At 33.3% G+C, this 24,319-nt stretch overlaps 1 protein-coding gene across 1 annotated transcript; it reads left to right on the forward strand.

The window, feature by feature from the left end:
* On the forward strand, window positions 1-15,112 carry LOC132741635 (fizzy-related protein homolog). The gene is made up of 13 exons (XM_060729848.1): window positions 1-155; window positions 1,514-1,650; window positions 2,232-2,348; window positions 3,002-3,133; window positions 3,600-3,659; window positions 4,247-4,345; window positions 4,860-5,015; window positions 7,890-7,955; window positions 8,372-8,474; window positions 9,702-10,120; window positions 10,408-10,512; window positions 10,907-10,999; window positions 11,502-15,112. Exons 2-13 carry the CDS (start codon window positions 1,591-1,593, stop codon window positions 11,541-11,543), a joined length of 1,452 nt encoding a protein of 483 aa, XP_060585831.1. The 5' UTR covers window positions 1-155; window positions 1,514-1,590; the 3' UTR covers window positions 11,544-15,112.
* The last annotated feature ends 9,207 nt before the right edge of the window (window positions 15,113-24,319 follow it).

A 24,319-nucleotide genomic window follows, 5' to 3' on the forward strand; every position in this document is an offset into this window, starting at 1 on the left:
AGCACATTAGCGCATAAGCATTTTTATTTTTAACAAAAAGCGAAAATAAAAAACTTTGTTTATGTTTTTCCCGTCATGCTTCAGTAGACGCCATTTTGAACAGAAAGTCCGATAACCGTCACAAAATCTGTTGTTATTTTTGGATTATTTTTAAGGTCAGGGTAAAACAAAGCAAATACGACATTTTTTCTGGATTTATTACTAAACAGGATCTTAATGTATAAAAATTCTTAACTCTGTAAAGCTCAGCTCTTTAGAATCTCCTCAATAATATGTTTCTCTTTGTTAAAGAGTGGGTGGAGTAAGATTTTTATTCGTCTGAACCTGTCCAGATTGCTGATCCTCGTAATCGCCATATGATATTCATTCTAAAATAGTATTTGTCCTCTGTATTAAATGAAGTAATGATTATACAATGATGTATGTCTTAAGAATAAAGCCACACTTAAGATAAATGAATATGTGTCAGGTCTTTTTGTCCTGTTTGTGAATCTGTGATGCTTATAGTGCTGTAGTGACAGTTAATCTTTTGTTCCTTTCTCACATTTTGCTATAATGTATATTCTATTTTTTGAAACACCACAGTTTACATACCTTAAAGACTTGCAGGCTTGTGGAAGCTTTGTAAAATCTTGTTTGAAATGCATTTTATCCAGAAAATTATGTAGAATTAGTTAATTGATAATTTATGATTCACCCCACTGACGATTCACCCAATAATAATTTGCCCCAGATTAGGGACAATTTGCCTCACTTCAAAATAATTATCTGAAATTTACTTTAAATTAACAATATTAAGACATGTTGTGATTAAATGTATGTTTTGTTATATTTAATTTGTCATGGTTCAGAACTGTTCACTTAATATAATAGGGGAGAAGATGTGTAAGCAGCCGGATAGCTCAGTCGGTAGAGCCTCGGAACGGTATTCCGAGGGTCCTGGGTTCGAGTCCTGGTCAGGCTGAGCATTTATCTCACCCTGTGACATTTGGCACCCAAGGTGGGGCCGTGACTGATATAGCTCAGTGTTTAATTTACATTGATCTGAAACTCTGTGAAATTCGAGGACAAATTTCAATATAGCCGGGGAGTCAGGGTTCAGAACTGTTCACTTAATAGAGGAGAAGATGTGTAAGTGGCCCGATAGCTCAGTCAGTAGAGTCGCTGAACGGTATTCCGAGGGTCCCGGGTTCGAGTCCCGATCAGACTGCACATTTTTCTCACCCTGTGACAAATTTGTTAATTCAACTGTTCCCTTTAATTATCTTGATGAACAGAAATTCATGGTCAGTTTTTACTTTTGGATTATCCATTTTAAAATGGACAACAATTCATCTTAGGTCAGTGATGATTGCTTTCACTTCACTATAATCATCGGTGATATATCAATATATTATAAAGTGCTCAGTCAAGTTATTGATCTTGGTTTTGTATAATGTCCTTTAAATGCTTAGATTTTTTAGTTTGATTTATAATAAGTTGATTTCTGTTATCTATTATTTTTCACTTTTAGTTGAAAAGATGAGAAAAAATATTCAGAGATGAGATGTGACAGTATCCCATAAAGATTGAACAATTGTTCATGAAAAGATGGACCCAGAATATGAAAAACGTCTCCTCCGTCAACAAAATGGATCTCCATATTCTTCTGTAAGTAAAAACTGTCAAGTGTTGTTTCTTTTCTTAGTTTCTTTTCTTAAAAAATTCTTTATGTAAAGTCTATGATTTAATTGCATTAATTAATGAAAGTAATAAAGGTTAAATAGCTTTGTTCTTATGTTAAATATATTAAAGACAGTACATTTGTAAATGTTACTGTTTAATATGTATGAATTAAATGCATTTAACATAAGATTGCACGCAGGGGCAAATGTCTATGTTTTAGTTGTTTTAATCTATAAAGTATAATGTTTATTATCTGGTCGTATCAAAATACCAAGGTAACTCCTTTTAGATTATCAATGAAAATAAGAGGCATACAAACATATATATAATAAATACCACATTGCCACTGGTCTGTTGTCAGTGAGTACTACAGATCAATGTCAGCTAGCTTATCTTCTACTTATTCTTGAAATTTGAAATAGACAGTTTCAGAATCATTGTACATGACAGGCAGGAAATTTTACCCAGAAGCTGGGAAGAGAGAAAAATTTTAGCATAATTTATTTTGTTTAACTTTCTTTATCATCATCTTATAATTAGTTAATTTGTTGAATATTTAATTTCAGCCGTTGTCATTGAGTCCGGGCAGTCCACTTTCCTCACCCAGTAAAGACAAGTACGGGGATAGATTTATACCAGCCAGAGCTGGAGCTGCATGGCACATCAACTTTAATTTGAACTCAGTAAGCTAGAATTTAGAAATGTGTATTATAGTTTATTCACTAAACAGTAAACTTATAAGAATGGTCCTACAAGCTGCATAATAATAACCTATATGAAGTCAATTATCTTGATGCATACAGTTTTTTAGAGGCCAGTCTTAGTGTATGGGTCCAGGAGTGTATGGGCCCAGGACCTTTGAATTGTAAAAATAAGCTCTGTAATGCAAATTAATTGTAAATACAGTCCTGTTTTATACTGTTTGTATTTATCTGTTTATGGGGGGGGGGTAAATTATGTGTTGGATTATGATAAACACCTACCTAAACAATTTGTAATAGTTTAATGTCTCTGTTTCTCATAATTTTAAATCATTGACAATTTTGTTAATAACTACAGTTTGACAATTGTGACTTTATATTAACAATAGTGAAAAAAAAGAAGATACTTTTCAGCTTTGTAAATGGACCTTATTAAAGTTATTTGGCTCCAAAACTGCGTTAAAACACTGGATTCCAAAGAGTAACTCTTGTCTTGCCTCTAGTATCTGTACATTTTCTTATTGAGGTTGTCTTTTCATTTAAACTACTTTAATTTCTTCCATCTGTCAAATAATTGGTCCTTTTGCATTTTTAAATTTTATGAAAGAAAATAACAACATTTTATCATTTTACAGGAAAGTCCTCGTCAGTCACCTGTTGCCAATAGAAAAGCTCGGGAAATAGCAGCAGATCAAGGAAAAGATGGTTTGGCTTACAATTGTTTGTTGAAAAATGAGCTTCTCTCTGCAGGCATTGAGGATTTAAAGGTAAGATTCTATGTCTGTTATCGTGTTTTTAGCACCACTGTTCAAAGAATATGGAGAGCTACATGTATTGTACTCACCCAGGTGTTGTTGTCACCATCACACTTAGGTTAAGTATGTATCACCAAAACTACTGAAGAGAATGAGTTGAAACTTCTCACACTTGTTCTCTGTGATTATCTTCTATGATGGGCATAGGTTCCATAACTATGAAAAACCATTATACAGAGTTTTTTCGAGCACACTGCTCTGGTTTTTAGTCTACATAGGCTTTTCAAGGCAATGATAGCTTTTGCTTCCATAAAACCTTTCAGTGACTTGTATATCCTTTGACTTGATTTTTCAAGACTGGTTTATCAGAATATTGCAGATGAAATTCTCGAAAAATGTATGATAAATTGAGCCAAGTTTATATTGATACAGTACATTAGTATAGTCTTCATAACAAATTATGTTGTTTCTCTTACAGGATCAGCATCCAGATGAAAGAAGGATTCTTGTTCCTAAAGAAAGCAGGAATTTATTTAGAGTAAGTATATGTCTTTCATAAATGTTTATTGAATTTCATGTCTTATATTACCTTTAAATTGTCTGGAATGCATAGGATTTTATTCACTCTTTTTACGAACATTTTTTGCTATCCTTAAAACCTCTTTTTCTCTGCATTCAGTATTGTGTAAGAGGGCCGTAGGTTACATTGATATTGTTGAGCAGGGTTTTGAAGTAAACAGAAAGCTATATAACTATGTATGAAAGTTTCATTGGCTGTAATGTTGACCTTTTCCCACACTTTATTTATGTAATGGACTTTCCCTGCTTTGAATTTAGACCCTACCATTGATAATTCAAGGGATTTTGGTACTTTAATAATAAATTTTTAGCGGCAAATGGATATGATGACTGGCATTGCTAGCACAGTATTTTACTTCTAACGTTCAGAATACATAAACTCGTGTTTTCTATTTTATGTGATTTGGGAGTTTGACTCTTTTATCATGTCACTTATACTATGAAATTTAATGGAAGTAAATGCAAAATATATATATTTTGTTGATAATGATATGTCTGCCTATTTGGTGATTAAGCTATCTTTTAAACACAATATTTATTTTGTAGTACCATGTACCACGAAGAAGTTCAGATGCTGAATCTTCACCATATTCATTATCACCTGTAGGAAGTAAAAGCCAAAAATTGTTACGCTCACCAAGAAAGGTAAGATTCTCTTGACTTTTGGACAGGGAGAATTATATGTATGATATAAAACAAAATTATTGTTAGTTAATTATCATTTGTACTGTTCATGTGATGGATATTTGTTATAAGGCATTATAGGAGTATCTTGATTTGAATCTTGTATTGTACACAAGTGGATGTCTTGTGTTTAGACTAGCATCACATTAGGCTACATCCCTTCCAGTGAAAACCATGAGGGCCATGTACAAGATCAAGATATTATTACAATAACCCTTTCATTATATACCCCCCCCCCCCCCCCCCCCCCGGGAGGGATATATATCAAGATATATGTTTTATTCCACTTTCTTTACCTGTTTTCAAAATAAAGTAAAATATGTCTGTTTGAAAAAAGTGTTGAGCCCAAAATGGCTAAAGTGTTTTCTGCTATTTGTGTTTTAATTTATGTTAAAAGATGCCATTAGAGCCTTTAGTCTATTGGTCAGAAGATAAACTGAATGTTAACTTGTTTTATTTTTGTCTTGTAATATAGGCTGTAAGAAAAATCTCTAAGATACCGTTTAAAGTGTTAGATGCCCCGGAGCTGCAGGATGATTTCTATCTAAACTTGGTGGACTGGTCATCACAAAATGTTTTAAGTGTTGGCCTTGGAACGTGTGTGTATTTGTGGAGTGCATGTACTAGTCAGGTAATACTTTGGTAATACTGTACATTCTCATTAAAACTACCTTCTGTAGAGCTATAGCCTCTATACACCAACAGTAATGTTTCTTCCCAAAATAGCAATACACTCATTTACACTTTCGATATGAACTACGTAAATAACCAAGGTATATTGTGTGAAAAAATACTAGTTGTTTCCCTTATCTTTGAGTAAAATCGATATCTCTTATGCCAAAACAATACAAATTAGACCATTTTTGTGCCCCCACGTTAGTGGCGGGCATTTAGATTTACCCTTGTCCGTCCGTCCTTCCGTCCGTCCGTTCACTTTTGTGTCGCACATAACTCAAAAAGTATTTGACATAGAGTCATGAAACTTTACAGGAATGTTGATCAGCATGTGTAGTTGTGCACCTGGGTATTTTCGTCTGGATATTTTTAGTATTTTCAGAGTAATTGCCCTTGACTTAGTAAAATTTTGCAATTTTCAACTTGTGTCGCACGTAACTCAAAAAGTATTTGACCTAGAGTCATGAAACTTTACAGGAATGTTGATCAGCATGTGTAGTTGTGCACCTGGGTATTTTCGTCTGGATATTTTTAGTTTTTTCAGAGTTATTGCCCTTGACTTAGTAAACTTTTGCAATTTTCAACTTGTGTCGCAAGTAACTCAAAAAGTATTTGACCTAGAGTCATGAAACTTTACAGGAATGTTGATCAGCATGTGTAGTTGTGCACCTGGGTATTTTCGTCTGGATATTTTTAGTATTTTCAGAGTTATTGCCCTTGACTTAGTAAAATTTTGAAATTTTCAACTTGTGTCGCAAGTAACTCAAAAAGTATTTGACCTAGAGTCATGAAACTTTACAGGAATGTTGATCAGCATGTGTAGTTGTGCACCTGGGTATCTTCGTCTGGATATTTTTAGTATTTTCAGAGTTATTGCCCTTGAGTTAGTAAAATTTGGCAATTTTCAACATGTGTCGCACGTAACTCAAAAAGTATTTGACCTAGAGTCATGAAACTTTACAGGAATGTTGATCAGCATGTGTAGTTGTGCACCTGGGTATTTTCGTCTGGATATTTTTAGTATTTTCAGAGTTATTGTCCTTGAGTTAGTAAAATTTGGCAATTTTCAACATGTGTCACACGTAACTCAAAAAGTATTTAACCTAGAGTCATGTGCAGTTGTGTACCAGGTATTTTCGTCTGGATTTATATAGTATTTTTAGAGTTATTGCCCTACACTTAGAAAATTTTTGCAATTTTCAACTTAAGTCGCAAGTTTCTCAAAAAGGATTTGACATAGTCATTAAACCTTATGGGCAGGTTGCTCAGCATATTTTAGATTTGCACCTGGGGTTTCGCTTGTGGATTTATCCAGTATTTGTAGAGTTATTTCCCTTGACTTAGTAAAAAGATTGACAGAACAGTGGCGCGGTGGGGGCACCCGTGTCCTATGGACACATTTCTAGTTAAACCACTAGTTTTTAGCTCGACTTTTCTATGAAAAGGGGAGCTATCCTACTCGCCCCGGCGTCGGCGTCGGCGTCACACCTTGGTTAAGTTTTTCGTACCACCCCACTTTATTTCAGAAGTATTACAAGTATGGCTTTGAAACTTACCATACTTGTTCACCATCATAACCTCCATCTACAGACAAGAGTACATAACTCTGTCAAGGTTTTTGACAGAATTATGGCCCTTTTTTGACTTAGAAAGTGTATTGAGCTTGGTTAAGTTTTTTGTACCACCTCACTTTATTTCAAAACCATTGGAGGTATTGCTTTGAAACTGACCATACTTGTTTACCATCACGACCTTCATCAACAGACAAGAGGACATAACTCTGTCAAGGTTTTTGACAGAATTATGCCCCTTTTTGACTTAGAAAATACATTGAATATGGGTAAAATCCACTTATTGCCTTAACCCTTTGAGATATTGCTTTGAAACTTTTAATGCTATTTCACATCATTACCCCATCTGTACGCAAGAGAAGGTAACTCTGTCAAGGATTTGTTTTAAAAATTAAGGCCTTTTATCGACTTAGAATCTTGGTTAAGTTTTTAGTACCAGTCCACTTTTTGACTGAACTGTTTGAGATATTAATTTGAAAGTTGGAATACTTGTTTACCATCATGGTCCCAAAACATGGGCAGGAGAAGGTAATTCTGTTAAGGATTTTATTTGAATTATGGCCCTTTTTGACTTAGAAACTCAGTTAAGATTTTCATTCTTGTCCACTTGTTGACTTAACCATTTGAGATATTACTTTGGAAGTTGGAGTTCTTATGTGCCATCATGAGACCTATCTGTAAGCAAGAGAAGATAACTCTGTGAAAATGTTTCTTGATTTGTACTTAGAAATTCCTAGTTAAAGTCTTGGGTGCCCTTAACTGTCAAAGTTTTGTTTTATAGGCAAGCACTAAAAAAGTCGAGCGCGCTGTCCTTCTGACAGCTCTTGTTGTGATTTAATGTCCGATTTTGAAATTTATTACACCAATGGAAAGCTTTGGATCTTAGCTTTAATTTGAAGCATATTTATTTGTGCTTTCTTTGGTTTTAACATTTAGCCTGATGGCAGCAACTGATACACCCACTTTACCAGTGCAGACTGAGATCAGCTGGCATATTGGTGCTGTCTGATTATTATCTTCACTGTTTGTTATTCAGCCAGTAAATATTTTGGAATTTTCCCTTTTATAGGATGAACGGTTTTGTCCTGACTGAAATATGGACAAGTCTATTTAAGATATTTAGGTTTGTAAGGGTTAATCTGATGAAGATATATAATACATACTAAGAGGAAAAGCAACAGCAACAGAAACATTTATATTTACAGATTTAGTATTTCAGTTGAGATGTTATGAATTATTTTGTTATTGTTTTACTTCAGGTAACGAGACTATGTGATTTATCTGGAGATGGGGATACAGTCACATCAGTGTCTTGGGCAGAGCGGGTATGTTTATTGACATTTTATATATATATTTTTTTTCTGTTTTAAGTCAAATCAAACTTATTAAGTATGTGGCACATACTTCTTTGTCATAACTTGATTAACAGATACATGCCAAATATTATATCTACTTTCTTATCTTGCTTGTTCTGGCTAAAGAATTGAAAAAATCTTTGTAGGCTACTGCTGACTGATATATTGATAATGTTTGAAATTAATGTGGCTGAATTAGGGCCATTTTAAAACTCAGAAAATTCTACATTATCCAGGCTCTTGTTTTGCTATCGAGCATTGAGAAATTGTTGTCATACCGACAGTTCTTGTTTAAGTAGACAATCAAATGTAGCATGTGCAGTGTGAGATAAAATACCAGAAGGTTACATTTGTATAGGTATTATGTATGTAATCTTATTATACAGGGAAACCTTGTAGCAGTGGGTACCCACAAGGGATATGTACAGATCTGGGATGTTGCTGCTACCAAAAAAATCAACACATTAGAGGGACATAGTGCAAGAGTCGGTAAGTTGTTCAAACTCATCTGTTTGAATACTGCTTATTATGATTATTTTACATTTATATTATTTTTTTGGGAGACATTTTTTTGCCTATGCTGTCTGTCTGTCCGTACAAACATATAGATACTTAGGTTGCTCTGGGAACAATAGGTAACAGTAAATTTCCTTTGATGCTATTCATTCAATAATAATATATGGCTACTTTTTCTCTTACATGGCTAATAGAACAATAGAGAGAACAAAAGAATAGCCACCTAAGTACCAAACTTTGAGCATGTCTGTCCATCTGTCTGGCTTGTCTGGCCTTCACAGGTCAACTACTGGTGGGATTTCAACCAAACTTTACAGGAGTGATCAGTACACAGAATGGCTGCCAGAGCTTTAAATAGAAAAATCCAGTCCAGCTATCACTGATCAAACTGCTGGTGGGATTTCAAACTTTACAGGAGTGATCAGAACCGTACATAATTTTTTGGAGACATTTGTTTATGTGACAAAAACCCCTCTAGTTTTAATTTGTTTTTTGTTGTTGTTTTTTTTGTACTGCTTAAGGTCCTACTGTTAGTTTACAGTTTTTACTGCTAGAGGAATACCATATGTGTCTTTCCATGCATTATCTCAAGCCTAATTATGTTAATACAATGTCAGTTGTAGGATTCAAACCCTTTACAAGCTCTTGTATTATAAAAGAATTACAACATGTGAAAAAGCAACATGCATAAGAATAACAAATGCCTTACATTGTATGGACAGAAACAGGTTCAGCATAAACTTGAAGTATAAATGTCTTGAAATAGCTTTCATATTTGATTGTTGATTTTGATAGAGGATGTAAAAAATATTTTTGCCATGAAATTATGTGATGATTCTTAACCACAGTCCAAGTATATATTTTTGAATAGCTCTTGATGCCATTTTGGGATGGAAGTTTGTATAGATTAGGTATGGGTCTGCTTAAAGCATACTGGTAAAAAAAACCCCCAAAAATGACAGTTTGGTTGCTGCAAGAGATAAGTGACTCGAAACAAAGAAATAAATAGTTGTCAGTGTGTTATTGAAATAAGTACAGGGTTATTCACAAAATGCGAGTGACTTTTTAAACTTGTTAGTGATTTTATCTTACACTCATAAATTTGTGGAAGTCATTTGGTTAAACAAAAGTTTTAAGTTACATATATGTTTAACATTCTAGAAATGTAATCTTATACGTTATATACCTAATACTTTTCAGGGGCATTAGCGTGGAATTCGGATATGCTGTCATCTGGAAGTAGAGATCGACTAATTCTGCAAAGAGATATCCGTACACCATCGGTGGCACCGGAGAGAAGATTGACGGGACATAGACAGGAAGTGTGTGGACTAAAGTGGTCACCTGACCATCAACACCTAGCTTCAGGTGGTAATGATAATAAACTGTTTGTGTGGAACATGACAAGTTTGTCACCTGTTCAGACATACACGGATCATCTAGCGGCCGTGAAGGCTATAGCATGGTCCCCCCACCAGCATGGACTGTTAGCTAGTGGTGGGGGAACTGCTGATAGGTGTATACGATTCTGGAATACATTAACAGGACAACCTTTACAGAGTGTGGATACTGGGTCACAAGTGTGTAATTTAGCGTGGTCAAAGCACTCAAACGAATTGGTAAGAATTCCGTAGTTATTCTTGTACATTGTCCTCTTTTGAAAGCTTATTTGCTCTGAGATTTTTATTGTAAAAAATGATACTTATACTATAGTTTTTTTAACACAGGTAAAATGATAGGAAGATTATGGCAGATGGCTGTTTGCACTGACCTCAGAGTCAGATGTCTCCCTCTGAGCATTGAGTGTGCATTTCGGTAAATCATTTAGGTTAATACTCATAGTAAATGTCAGTATTTGTATTTTCAGGTCAATACTTTTAGGTAATGTCAATATATGTATTTTCAGGTCAGTACTCATGGGTATTCACAAAACCAGATTTTAGTGTGGAAATATCCGTCATTAGTTCAGATAGCTAAACTCACAGGTCATTCATACAGAGTATTATATCTTGTAAGTATTCTTTTTATGCTTATGATAAATTTTGATCAACAATATTATTTTCTTAAAATTTACATTATTTTGTTGTATTTATAATTTTGAGGACTGTCAGACTTTTCTAGTTTGTTTGTTAGGGGAGGCAGCTGTTTGTGTGGGAGGCGTTGGGGTTGGGGGATAATATAAATGAGCAGACAAGCCAATATATAGTGTTAGTATGATAAATCTTGTTGAAATGAAATAAAAATTGGACAGATATGGTTGATGCTGATGGAATTTTTTTTATCCGAATAGAGTCTTCTTCATCCTTCCTTCACTACATCCATAAATTACCTTACTACATGCATTGTTAGATTAGCTCTTATCAAACCAAAACAAAAGTATAATGATGCATTTGTTTATTTTGCAGGCAATGTCACCTGATGGTGAGGCCATAGTTACTGGTGCTGGGGATGAGACTCTTAGATTTTGGAATGTTTTTAGTAAAACCAGATCTACAAAGGTATTTTTTATACAATCTTTTATCACATTCAATTATTTTAATTTTCTTTCTGTTTTAGTGTCATCATTAATGAATATACTTGTTCTTTCATGGCCTTAGTGTGAGCCTTTTGTATTAGCACCATTATTTACAGTTAGATTTATTTAAATAATATGGGCTGCTAACATTGTACCACTTGCGGCATCTCTACTGTTGGTTTGAATCCCACTGAAGGCTTTGCAAAGAAGCTTTTTAGCCATGTAACTTAGTTTGGTGGTTCTTCTTTGTTGTCCACTTGAGTCTGAAATAATGCACAGAGGGGCACATTTTTGCAGTCCGACCAGGCTCTATACTTTTGACTGACTAACTTATAGTATATCAATTTTCATCTTCACATCCCAAATTAATATTGAATAGTTTCAAAAACAAAAGATGAAAAAGTTCGTTGAAGGACCAATAAGACGATGACATTATTTTTCTGCTATGTTCACTATTTTATATTTCATTCTGTTTATTCTTCCAGGAATCCAAGTCAGTGTTAAATCTCTTCACACGGATACGATAATAGTAAAACAAGTCATTTATTGTGTCAATGAAGATCTGCCAGAATTAAGCAAAAAACTGAACACTTGAACCGGTCACCACTACATTGTTCATTTATCTTTTTTATATCTTATTTGTGCAAATGATATTAGGTTTTGGAAGTGATTGAGACAGTCTTCTTGTTGTTTTCACTATCATATATTTTGGTCATTTAGTGTGATTTGATAGATGTTTAATGAGCTATATGTTGTATTTTTGGTTTTATTTAAAGGTATTTGATCATATATTATAAGTGCATGTGTGTTGGGTGTTTTATATAGTCGTAATTTAAGTATTTAATGGTAGTTGTCCTTTAATGTGTAAACGTGTATCAGTAACTTATGAAAGTTGAAAAAGGTGTGCTGTTTTTACTTTAAAGTTCCATTCTTTAATATTTTAATATGATCTTATGCATGTCTATTTTTACCCACTTTGGCTAAAAATTTAAAAAAAAAGATTATATTTGAATTTTAAAACATTTTGACCCAGTATTAATACCATTACAATTTTAAGACACCGACATTTTTTCTCCTTTTTACAAGTATTTAACAAATTATGTTATAAAAGTTGAGTGTAAATGATTTTTGTTGCACACATTCAATATTGTTAGTTAACTGCTGCAGGTTTTGATAATATGTTTACATAGGTACTGTGTGATACGGATACTTTGTTAGTATTTAACACTAATACTAAGGTATTGTGTGACTCTGATATATGGTACTGTGTGACACTAATACTTAAACACATTGTGACTATTTCTTGGGATCATTGTGACAGTTAAACATGTTGTTGAAGAATGGATGCGGTATTTCTATAAAAGTAATGCGGTATTTCTATTAAAGGAACTTAGCAGCCAAAAAAAATCAAAAAGATTCATGCAGAATTTATAAGGAAGAGATTTGTTTATTGATTGTCTGTTAATGTAGTGTGGATGGTATAGCATTTGAAAGAAATCTTTGTGTGAAAGTCTATGCCATACCTTCATTCTATATGAGTCATTTTGATACAGACAAATCTATAAACTGTCATGATTTAAACAATGATTTTGTTGTGCAAAACTGGTAATTTAAGGGTTGGGTTTTTTTTATGTCTTTTTTATATTCATGCAGTTTTATCTAACAAGTTTTAGATGACAAGTTTTCTTTCCCCATTTATTCAACACCATTTTCTCTTTGATAATTTGTTAACTTTTAGCATATAATTTTGATCTCCTTTTTACGTGGGTTTGGGACCCAACTTTTGAAATATTTTGTTTGTCATGTCTTTATATAAGATGCGAGTTGTCATTGATTTTACATTAGAAAATGATGATACAGTGATTTTTTTACATCCATTTAGAGTCTTTGGACAATAAATTTTGACTAATTTTTTACTACCATTTACAATCTTTGGACATTGAAGTTTTATTTTTTTTGAAAACTTAGTTTAAATAATTGTGACCAGTTGGCTTAAACCGTGAGATGTTTACGACTATATTATATCTAAGGGTACATTGAAGAAGTTGAAATGTTGGCGGTATGAGATTTGGGGGGGGGGGAATTTACACCTTGAATTTATAGTATGTTGTGTGTATTCAATGACAGTGAGCATTTAAGGTGATATAGCTTGTCACTTAAGTACAGCCACCAGTTTACATCGTGTTTCTAATAGGGAAAAATACTGTTTTAAATGCTGCCTTTTAAATTTCATTTAGATCCCATACTTTTAGCCACTCATGGAATGATGTGTCCAACTTTTTACTTTATACATTTAGTATTATAATTAGAGAAATTTTATGAATTTGTTAAATCCTCAGAAAGTTTCTAACTGGATGTTTTTATTCGCTTGTAAAGTAATAACATTTGATTTGATGCTTTGTTTAAGTGACAAGTTATATTACACAATTTGTGCAATATTCATAGACTTGTTTATTTCACGTACAGTCAACCCTGTTTTATATATATATATTTATTGTGCTTTGCCTTTGATTTGTGAAGCATTTGCTCCCGGTCAATAGTTTAAGCTATCTATTGCTTTAATTTAACGAAGTCTTCCTCGTAAGTTGATGAGGGTCTAGTAAAACATTTTCCGTCTTTGTCGATACAGACTTTAAACAAATGTTTTGAATTTCTCTTTTTTATTCATTGTTTGGAACATAAAGTAAAATATAACAGTTATTAGTTACAGTCAAGTAAAAATGGTTCTAATTGATTAGGTAATTCACAAGAAAGGTCAAATGAGGTGAATTGATTTCAAAGAAGTTTTCGGGGGTATGATGACCGATATTTGGAATGGTATTTTGATGCATAAATATTTCAAACTTTTTATGATATATATCACAAGGATATATCACAAATGAGTTTCCAATACTCCTCGAAATAGTTTTAGTGGCATGTATTGTTGCCAGTTTCTCCTTCTTTCTATCTGTCAGTCACTTATACTTACCGTTTCTCATAAAAGTTTCCTATACTGACAAATACCTGATTGATGTGTTGGTAACCTCTATAAAGCTGGACCCTTGGTTGGATTTTGAGATTGATCTAAACAATGTCATGGTCATTGAGGCTAAAAATAGATTTTCTTATATTTCGTCATGGTAACACCATGTTTTTACCTCATGAAAGCGACATTTGGGAGCAAACATCAGTAATACTGAAATCTTTCAAATTTTTTTTTTTTTGCTAATATTTATATTTTAATGGATTTATAATTGATTTAACGTAAGTGACTTGTAGGAAACAGGTTCGACTGTAGTGTGTAGATATAAATATAGCTGAGTAGAAAGTATAATTGTTATTATGTTTTACTGTAAAATTATAGTTTATTTATAATTATTTGTTTGATTTATTTCTGTAAAAGATCATTTTGTTTTTATATCTTAGATTTTTTTTTTTAAGATTCATGTTGTTAAATGAATGAAGCCTGCTGGCACACCATTTTACCACCTGTTTCAAATCCTGATATGGAAGTTGTTGTTTTAACTCACAGCAGATGAATGGTTTTACTGACGACCTGAGTGCCTGAAATAATTTAAGAAAGGGTGCTTTGCATCTTCTTTAAGCAGATCAGCTAGGTGAAAATCTACTAATCTAGCATCAATCTGTGTATTTCAGTATACACTCAATGATTGAGAGTCAAATCAAACTTCAGAATTATTTTTACTTTAAAAGTTTTCCGGACCAGACATATTTTAAAAAAATGTCAAGGAATTTTTGGTAAAAAAAACGCCATTTTTGCAAAATACATGTGAAATGTTTTTTATATGATGCTGATCTGCTATGGTTACATGACAAAAGCCGGACATCTGATATTGTTTTAAGATTTAACAGCGAACATATTTTAACATTTCAAATTTCGTTTAAAAAAGATTTTACATTTGTTTAATTTTACATGATTTTCAGCAATTCTTTCCTTTAAAAATGCTTGAGTTTTTACCAAAGTTAAACATCTGTTACCATTTTTGTTACGGCCTTCATACTGCCATGGATTTTATTTGGTTCTCATTGGATTTGGTTGATATAGAAAGATTGTTTATTGTAATGTACATTATTGAAATAAAGAATAAATATGAAATTGAGTATTGTGTTTAATTGTGAGAGGGAGATATATGCTATGGGCTTTGTTCTTTATTTTTCAGACATCATAAGGGTTCGGTTTGTTTGAGATAAGTAATGTTTGAACTAAGCCTTGTTTGAGATAACCAATCAACAAATCTCCAGAGTAGTTGCATGTTTGTTTATATGAATATTGATAGTTGAAAAATGTTCCTTTTTACCGTATATAATTCCCAGCTGGTGAAGTTATAATAATCTAGCCATGAGAGTCAAATTTGGCTTCACTATAGAAATACTATGGCACTGTGTTGAATATTGGCATGAAGTATTGTGTGGTGCACCTCTATCAAATTACATAGACTGTTGAAAAAGGAAAATGTTTTTGTCAGAAACTGCATGGGCCATTGTCTTCACGAATCATGCCTATTGTGTCAAAGTTTGCCATATTATAGAGTTTTGAAAAATTAAAAAAAAAAAAAAAACATTCTTTCTGACTGTCATTAAGTGAGCAAAATGGTTGGTCTTAAATCAGACAAAAAAGTTAGTAAAGAATGCCCATGATACCATTGTGCTCCTCTGAGCCCCATGATCACCCTATCCAAGGTGGCGTTTGTAGTTTTCACTCCGGATCACGGCAGTAAGCCACATTGAATTCACCAGAGCACAGGTTAACCACCACATCGTTTCTGGGCAGGCTGTCGAGCATTTTAACAGTACTAGTTGCCTTCACTTTCGCAAGGAACTGAAACTTCTGTATGTGCCAGAGCAGAGGTACAGTTCGAATGACCGTAGAAAGGGTGTTATGATCACTCACAACGAAAATGACCTACGCCGTCAGGGAATCGAACCCGGGTCGCCCGATTCATACATCAGCCTTCATAGTGTCAACTTCTTGAACGGTTCCCATATCATTTTCTTTTGGCACATGCTTCGTAAGAAAATGCATTTCTATTTTGCATTTATGGCCTTGTGCACTCCTCGGCAACTCTGTCATGCTACATGTCTGTACTGAAACACACACAAAAATCATTTAAAGGCACATTTTGTCTCAAGTGAATCTTTTTTTCTTTCTAAACCTGAAAGTACTATGTAGCAATGAATGTAAAAAACTTGTCGAAATTAGAAGAATGTAAACAAAGTAGTATTTTGACTTTCATACAAATACTGTTTCTTTTTAACTGTGCGAATTTCCAAAAGAGGGCACAATTATATGGCCCATGGGTAATGTTTTTAGAAATGGTGACCAGACACCAAAAAATATAAGCTTTTGAATGATAAAAATAAAGGCATATTTTTAGGAATAATGGGTCTTTAATAATTATTACATTTTTTATATTTTTAGTTGTTTTTTTTTTGTATTAGCTAAAGGCCACCACACTGTGTGTAGAGTGGGGGATAACTTTAACAATCACAATTACCAACAAACTTTAGGATTTGCTTCCCTTTAATTTGATTGACCAGTATTTTTTGTAAGGGTAATTTATCTATTTTAGTACGTTTTTAAACAAATTTGTTACAATTTATTTCAATCACTTTTAAGCCAACTTCCTGGAGCTAATAAATCCTGGTGTGATATGAGGAAACTTGATGGTCGTGTCCCGAGTAGAGCTCAAACCTGCAGACCCATAACACCGTAACCACTTAGCCAGTGCTCCCATATCAAGATATCTGCAATTTTAAATTGATATTAGATAAATACATACATAAAAAATCGCCGAATTTCTACCAAAGATAACAACAGCAACAACAACAAAAGATCCGAAATCAAGCATCGGATAGAAACCATTTAATGTCATGTTTTTAGTAGTCATATAAAATATTTTAAAAAAAAATCTTCTAATTTATTTACCGAGTAATCAAGTTGTGAACTGGAATCACAAAGACCCCATAATACAACATGAGTTTTAAAACGTTTAAATGATGGACAGATGCATATTATCTGTAGAAACTAGCTCTGAATCTGAAATTATTTGAAAACCAACATAATGCGTTTGCGACCAGCATGGATCCAGACCAGCCTGCGCATCCGCGCAGTCTGATCAGGATCCATGCTGTTCGCTTACAAACCATATTACAAGTAGAGAAACTGATAGCGAACAGCATGGATCCTGATCAGACTGCGCGAATGCGCAGGCTGGTCTGGATCCATGCTGGTCGCAAACGCATTATGTTGGTTTTTGGTGTGACGCGGCTCATTTGTCGTGATTGTAGCAAAATGAAAACGAATTAGTACTTTGACTTGCATACAAAATACCAAATCACTGTAACTGTTCTAAAAGACAATAGATGCAAATGATGGTTCAGGAAATTAGCAAAAGAGTGACGTTTTGGAAACTATATCAGGACATCAAAAATAAAGCTTTTGAGAAATAAAATAACAGCATTTCTGGGGGCATAATGGGCCTTTAAAGTTATATTTATGTTTGACATTTGAAAACTGAATTGATACAACCAACTACAAAGCACGTTTAGAATCGGGTGATCGTTCGAAAATGTGTGCTTTTATGAAATAAAAATGGAATAAAAATAGATACATGAACATTTTAAACGTCGTGTAATTAATATTGGAGCATGTATAGTAGAAGCAATCTCGATATTTTAATCTAATCTCTCGTCTTTTACATCTTCTATTAATTGCTTTTTAAGTAAATCCCTCTAAGGGATCGAAAGCATGATGCGGCAAACAGATGAAAATTTTATTTGAAGCTATGTCAACACAAAGTGTAGTATCACACAGATGAAATTTTATCAAGAAATAATTATTTTATCAAAAAGTAAACAGACTTCAATTAGAAGTACAAGAACAAACTAAAATCAATTAAGCGAATCTACAAAGATAAATGGGCGTCTAAACAAGGTGGTGGCTTATACATAATTGTTTTTCTTCTGAATATAACTTTAATGGCGATTCTTTTTTCGTCTCTAAAAACAACATGGTCAGATTTCAATTACGGTGAACTTATTTTTATCTCTATTATATGTTAATAGATTTTAAAACCATCTAAAAGAGCTAAAACATTGTGGAAATAATCTAGTAGATCTCTTTAGGGACACTATTCGGGATACATTTGTATACTGTTTCAATTTTATTTAAAAGAAAACGTCTGTTCATTGTTCCAAAAATACGATGTTGTTTGACTTGTGTAACGCTTTAATGAAGTGAATGACTCGTATAATATTTAAGTTGTCCATTGTTGCTGTCCATGTCAGCGGATTTTCTTTTTTAGATACACATCATCGTGTTTAAATGGAATTGCACTTAACCATTTCTTATTTTATGCTTTTGAGTGGATTACTGATTTATCCATGAAAATAATATTTGATAATTTCACCTTCACAACATTATGTTTGCAATACCTTCTAAAAAAATTCTAAAATTCAAAGCAATTCGTAATTTTGTCGATTACATTCCCCTAAACGAGTGTCGTCCTTTTTTCATTTTTACTTCTGTTTAATAATTGAAATATATGTACATACACATGCATGAAGATAGTGAAAAAAGAAACATATACATGTACAAAATGTATACTGAAGTTTGATCTACCAAAGAACAGCAGTATAAACGGGAAAAAATGCAAAATTAGTAAAAAAATGTGTGTGTGTGTGTGTTTTTCCTTATTCAAATACAAAAATATATCATGAAAATGTTTATTATTTACTAAATGTATTCAGTTTATTAAGTCAGATGTATGGCCCATCTAAACCATTAACTCTGTCCGTGAGAGTTATCCTATTATTACAATTGTTCTGGCTTCATTTTACAATGCTTATAACTTCTTAAATCTTTTATTGTTTTTCTCCGGCCACGATCGATACAGCTCTTGTGAATTTGAACTCGGCATGTTGCCAGCCATAGTGACCAATGCCATGTTCCCGTGCCTAATTACGTATCGACTTTCAAAACTGGACATTAGCAAGTTTGATTAGGCCGATTAAAGTCGGGAAAATTGACGATTTCGTCACCGAAAATCTATACAAATCGTGATCGCCCTCGTCACCAGGCGGTAATTACACGAGAAAAATATACCAGTTGATAAATAGCCGCCATTATCCCTTCACTAATCACGTATGCAAATTGAAAATCACATATAAGTGCAGATTTCTTTTCTCTTTATTTTTGTCATGTAAAAAAAGGGTTATAGATTCTAACTGAGTGTATAAGTTTTAGTTCGTTTAGATAATCATTTTCAACAATACATGTAATTGCGATTAAAATTATGAAAATAATTCATACCGTAAAAATCAAGAGAATTTATTAAGATTCGCTTTAATAAGATTCGTTGGGTTCGTAATAGTCTGTCCGATTTCATTGAACTGGAATAAAATAAATGTGCGTGTACGTATATTTACTTTTTTAATATTCAAAATATAAAATTGTTTTAAGGCACTTTTTTCAACGCTTACAATGCTTGATATCTTAAATGGGCTTGTCCGTCTTGAATCTGGACAAAGCCATGCATTATTTTAAGTAAAATGCCCGACTGGACTGCAGAATACCTATATGTGACCAGTAGTTCTCTCCCTTAGACCTCTGTTGTACCGATTATGCTAGTCACAAAAAAAACTCGAGAATGGCGGAGAACTTTAAAAACTTTTATCTAAAGTTCCTACAAATGAATAATGATCGATGCACGATAGATAGATAAATTTCCCAGCAACACATTTATAAATTTAGTTTTATTTCTTTATTTCGTTTGTTTTAATATTTTCAATTAAAAGTAAATAAATTTACTTTACGAAATTAAAAATTTGATCCCGGCGGTTAAGATGTTGAAATTGAAAATCATAATAATAAAAAAATATTAATAATGATAATAATAAAAAAATGCCAATTTAAAAAAAAAAGAATTATTTAGAACCCACTTATTGGTGTTGCATTTTTGGAGAACTTTGAATTTTATTTGAAAAGTCCAACTGAAAGAATAGTTTCCTGCGAACGAAAAGTTATAAATATACGACAAGACCAATTTGCAATTAAACTAAACAATAAACCATTATAAATCAGCCAGAACTAAAGTCGCCAAATAAATACTATTTGTTACTTCAATAAATTATGGAAATAAAGACATTAGAGCTGAAATTTTGATTAATTGTGCCCCGTTATCTCTCTAGTTGGACTTTATCACTAGCAGGAGTGAGAGCTTTGGATATAATACTCCGGACAAACACTCCAATCGTTCTTGTGAAAACATAATTTTCTACAATTCCAGAAATTTAACGTCCCGGAATGGCCGGGTCAGTGACATGGCCACTCTGTATTGATCAAAAATATTGATTTTAACCGCTTTCTTGAGAACTTTTATACTACGCACGATTTCATTATATTTAATGTTCAATTATCATGGTTGCCAAGGCAACCGATATGATAGATTTTCTTACATGAAACTTATTCGTTTATGTTTGAAACGTCCAGACCTCGACTAGTGGTCAGCGGAAAATATTGACTCTTATCTCGCGGTATTAAATGAAATTGAAGATGATGTTTTTGCGTGATTTTGTTTCTAAGAATTCAATACTTCTCTCGTTGCCAAATAAATAGATTAAATTCTGTGGAATTAGGAAATTGTATGCGCCCGGTCAAGCGAGGTTTCCGTGACTAAACTTCTTGAGTTATATTAAACACGGGGTCTGGTAACTTTGTGCTTTCATTAAGTAATGCCGTCATAAAATGCAATTTCCGCGCTATATTCCGTTTTCACTTGGAGAGTTAGATTTTAAGCCGATCTCTACCTTAGGGAAAGATTTGATGTATTAGATAGAAATTGGAGTTTATATAAATAAAATATGTTTTGTCCGTACGATAGCGGGGGAATTCTGTCCTCAAGACACAATTAGACACTGGTGATCCATCAAATTTTGACTGTCAATAAAATTACAGTGCTCTCTTTATAATAGAGGGCACACAACGGCATCTCTCAATATTTAGAAAATGATAACATACAGAAAGCAAATAATTTAATAATCCAGTTATGATTTCTACATTTTTTATTCATTTTGTAAACGTTTGTTTTCTGTTTAAAATAACTTTTATCAGAAGTCGTTTGAGGACGTGAGCTAACAGACGATAGTTCTGACGATTGATAATTTATAAAGCTTCTTCAGATTTATTTAACCCTTAACCTGCTGAGTTTGTGTAATGGATTTGCCCAGCTTTGAATTTTGATCAGTCCATTTCAAATTTAAGGGATTGCAACATCAAAACTTTAAAAATATCTACCAACAGTATAGCACCCGGTCAGACTGCGCGGATACTGCACGGTCGTGCAGACTGGCCTGGCTCTATACTGGTGGCAAAGGCTAGTCCTTTTCAGTTCAAACACAATAAAAAAATCTTTAAAAATTTTAATGTTTTTTTTTCTGTTTACATAACAATTAAAGGTGAATGTGGATTATGTGGGTATGACAAATTTTGTCTGTTTCACAATATGGTTGTAAGTGCCTTTAATTAACAGTAAGAGAGTACAACTGGTTGTGGCAAAAATTCACAAAAACATATGTTAACTTTTATTATCCAACATAAGTATGTTTCTAATAATGGGGCAGGGAGTTGGGGGGGGGGGGTAAAAAGATATATACATACTCATTAATACAGTATATTTTCGTTGTCATTAATGTCAGCACTTAAAGAAGATAAAGAAGTATCTTTAAACAAGATACTCGGTCGAAAAAAACTGGTTAATTTGCATATGTTAGTTCTTAGTTTTTTATGCAGTCATAAAAAAGTCATATAGAAATGTTAGAATAGCTTGCATAACAATGACATAATAATTTCTTGTGTTATTAATCTAATAAATTGGAACGCTTTAAGATGTACTGGTTGGGGACCACCAAAACCGGACAACCACCAAACCCGGACGGCCCCGAAAATGCTTAATTTAGTATTTTCTTTGTTCAGTGGTTGTCAGTCACTTTTTTATCAACAATAAGTGCATGTTTATTTTAAAATTAAGTAAATAAATTTATTTCAACCTCCGTAAATGGTGATATTTTAATGTCTATTTCAAGAATGTTGACGTTAATATTTGGGGGTCAAGAAAGCAATGCCTGACCTCATATATCAGCTTTAATCATTTGCAGAGTGAATAATAGAATATCCAAAACTTCACCATTTGTTGCTGACATATTGTATATCATGTTAAAAATCAAAAATTAAAACACCCAAGCTTGTATCTGAATTGAATCACGTCATGTACATATCTGTCCGGACACATGGTACTGTAGTGTAGACAATTTAGGTAATTTTGATACCCTCCTTGTCGAGCCTCAGATATAAGTGTCAATAAAATCAGAAATAAACAAACTAGTTTGTTAGTTAGGAGAAGAACCTAGCTGAATTGTGTCAAATTTTTTGGTCTCTAGGTTAGAAATCATGAAATCTGTACGGAAAAATGTTCTAAAAGTGTCCGGTTGATGGTCTCCGACCAGTATGTGTTTCTAAACCAACCTGTCGTGTTTCGGTTAGTGAACTTAATTTCAAACACCAACATCTACGCAGTCGGTAAGGCAGTTATTTTTTTAAAACGTGATTTATATACAAACATATACAATAATTATAAACGTGATACACATCAATAATCATATAATAAATCAGACACTCATTGAACATCATCAGCGTACCTGATAAGTTCTGATATTATTCTCGTTATTTTGGACAAAATTTAAAACTCAGATCTTGTGTAAAATAAACTCAGTAAGTTCTTACGTAAAATAAACTGTTCACTAGAAAATGTAATGAGATCTGAATGCAAGAAGTATTGTTAAACAGAACTTAAATATCTGAGCAATTTAACTAGAAAGTTAAAGAACTATCCTGTACATTTTATTTTAGAACTATCCTTTACATTTTATTTCATAATGGCAAGAACTATCCTTAACATTTTGTTTTAGAATGGCCAATGAGATTCCCAGATTTCATTTTGTAATTTTAAAATGACCAATGAAAACTTCTCATATTCAGTTCTTCCCTGAAAACTTTACAGGAAGTCAAGCTGGAAACAGACGGACTCCGGCGTATAGCAAAAGGGCGTCGACGTAGTATATCCTTTCAACAACTATAGCGTAATAATACTCAATCGTGCCTATATGTGGTCCCAAGAATGAATCATATACATGTCATAGTACAGGATGCCATGTATTTGAAATCAATGACGATTTTTTGACACAGTAATGTTCTTCTTAAAACGTGTGTCAGCGCGAATTCGTCAAAATCGGACATACAAAGAGACGTTCGGTTAGCTAAATAGGTATTGGGTTGGACTGTGAATTGGGCGAACCGGGTCAGATTCACGGGCTGTGCAGTGATTGATCATGAAATTCTTTCTACGGTCATTCGCACTGTACCTCTGCTCTGGCATGTACAGAAGTTTCGGTTCCTTGCGAAAGTAAGATAAACTGCTTGACAGCCTGCACAAGGACGATGCGGTGGCTGAACTGTGCTCTGGTGAATTCAATGTTGCTTACTGCTGTGATCTGGAGTGAAAACTACCAACACCACCACCACTACCACCACCATGTACGACGGGACGCCACTTACAGTACACAAATAATACAAACAAAACGCATAGGTATAAGTTACCAGCCTGTAAACATAACACATAGGTTAAGGTGACTTTAAAGTGCCCAAAAGATAGATAAGAACAACATAATTATGTAGCAATCGGAACATCCTCGGCTATTATCTATAATAACCTCGGAAACAGTAGTTTCATATGTAAACAGAAACAGAGATAATGTTAATCGAATGTATATATTTGACATCCAATAGAAAAGTAATGTCTGTTTCGGTACACTTATGATTAAAAAACTGACAACAATTTGTAATTTAAATATGCCCATTGATGTACAATTTTAAACAAATCCGACTAAACGTCAACAGGTTGGTTTTTTTGTACTTTCGGTTTCTACAACCATAATAATAATCTCTTATTTTAGGTGGACTTTTACTACATATATTGGAAATAAACTTGTCAACAACTCCCAGCATTAAATTACTATTTGTTTACATGTTTAATTTCTTAGCGTAGGTTAGACCGAAATACCGCATCCGTTCTGTAGGTATCTTATCCGAAGACTGACGGAAAGGGCCGAGTAGTTGCGATTGAATTATGTAGACACATAAGATAAGAACAAAATGTATAAGTAACGGTTACCAAAGGGATGTCACCAAAGGGACATCCAAAGATATATAAGAACACAATATATAGAGGGACGCCACTTAAGGTACACA

Source organism: Ruditapes philippinarum, unplaced genomic scaffold (assembly GCF_026571515.1).
Source record: "Ruditapes philippinarum isolate M1 unplaced genomic scaffold, ASM2657151v2 ctg592_1_1_1_1, whole genome shotgun sequence".
NCBI lineage: Eukaryota > Metazoa > Mollusca > Bivalvia > Venerida > Veneridae > Ruditapes > Ruditapes philippinarum.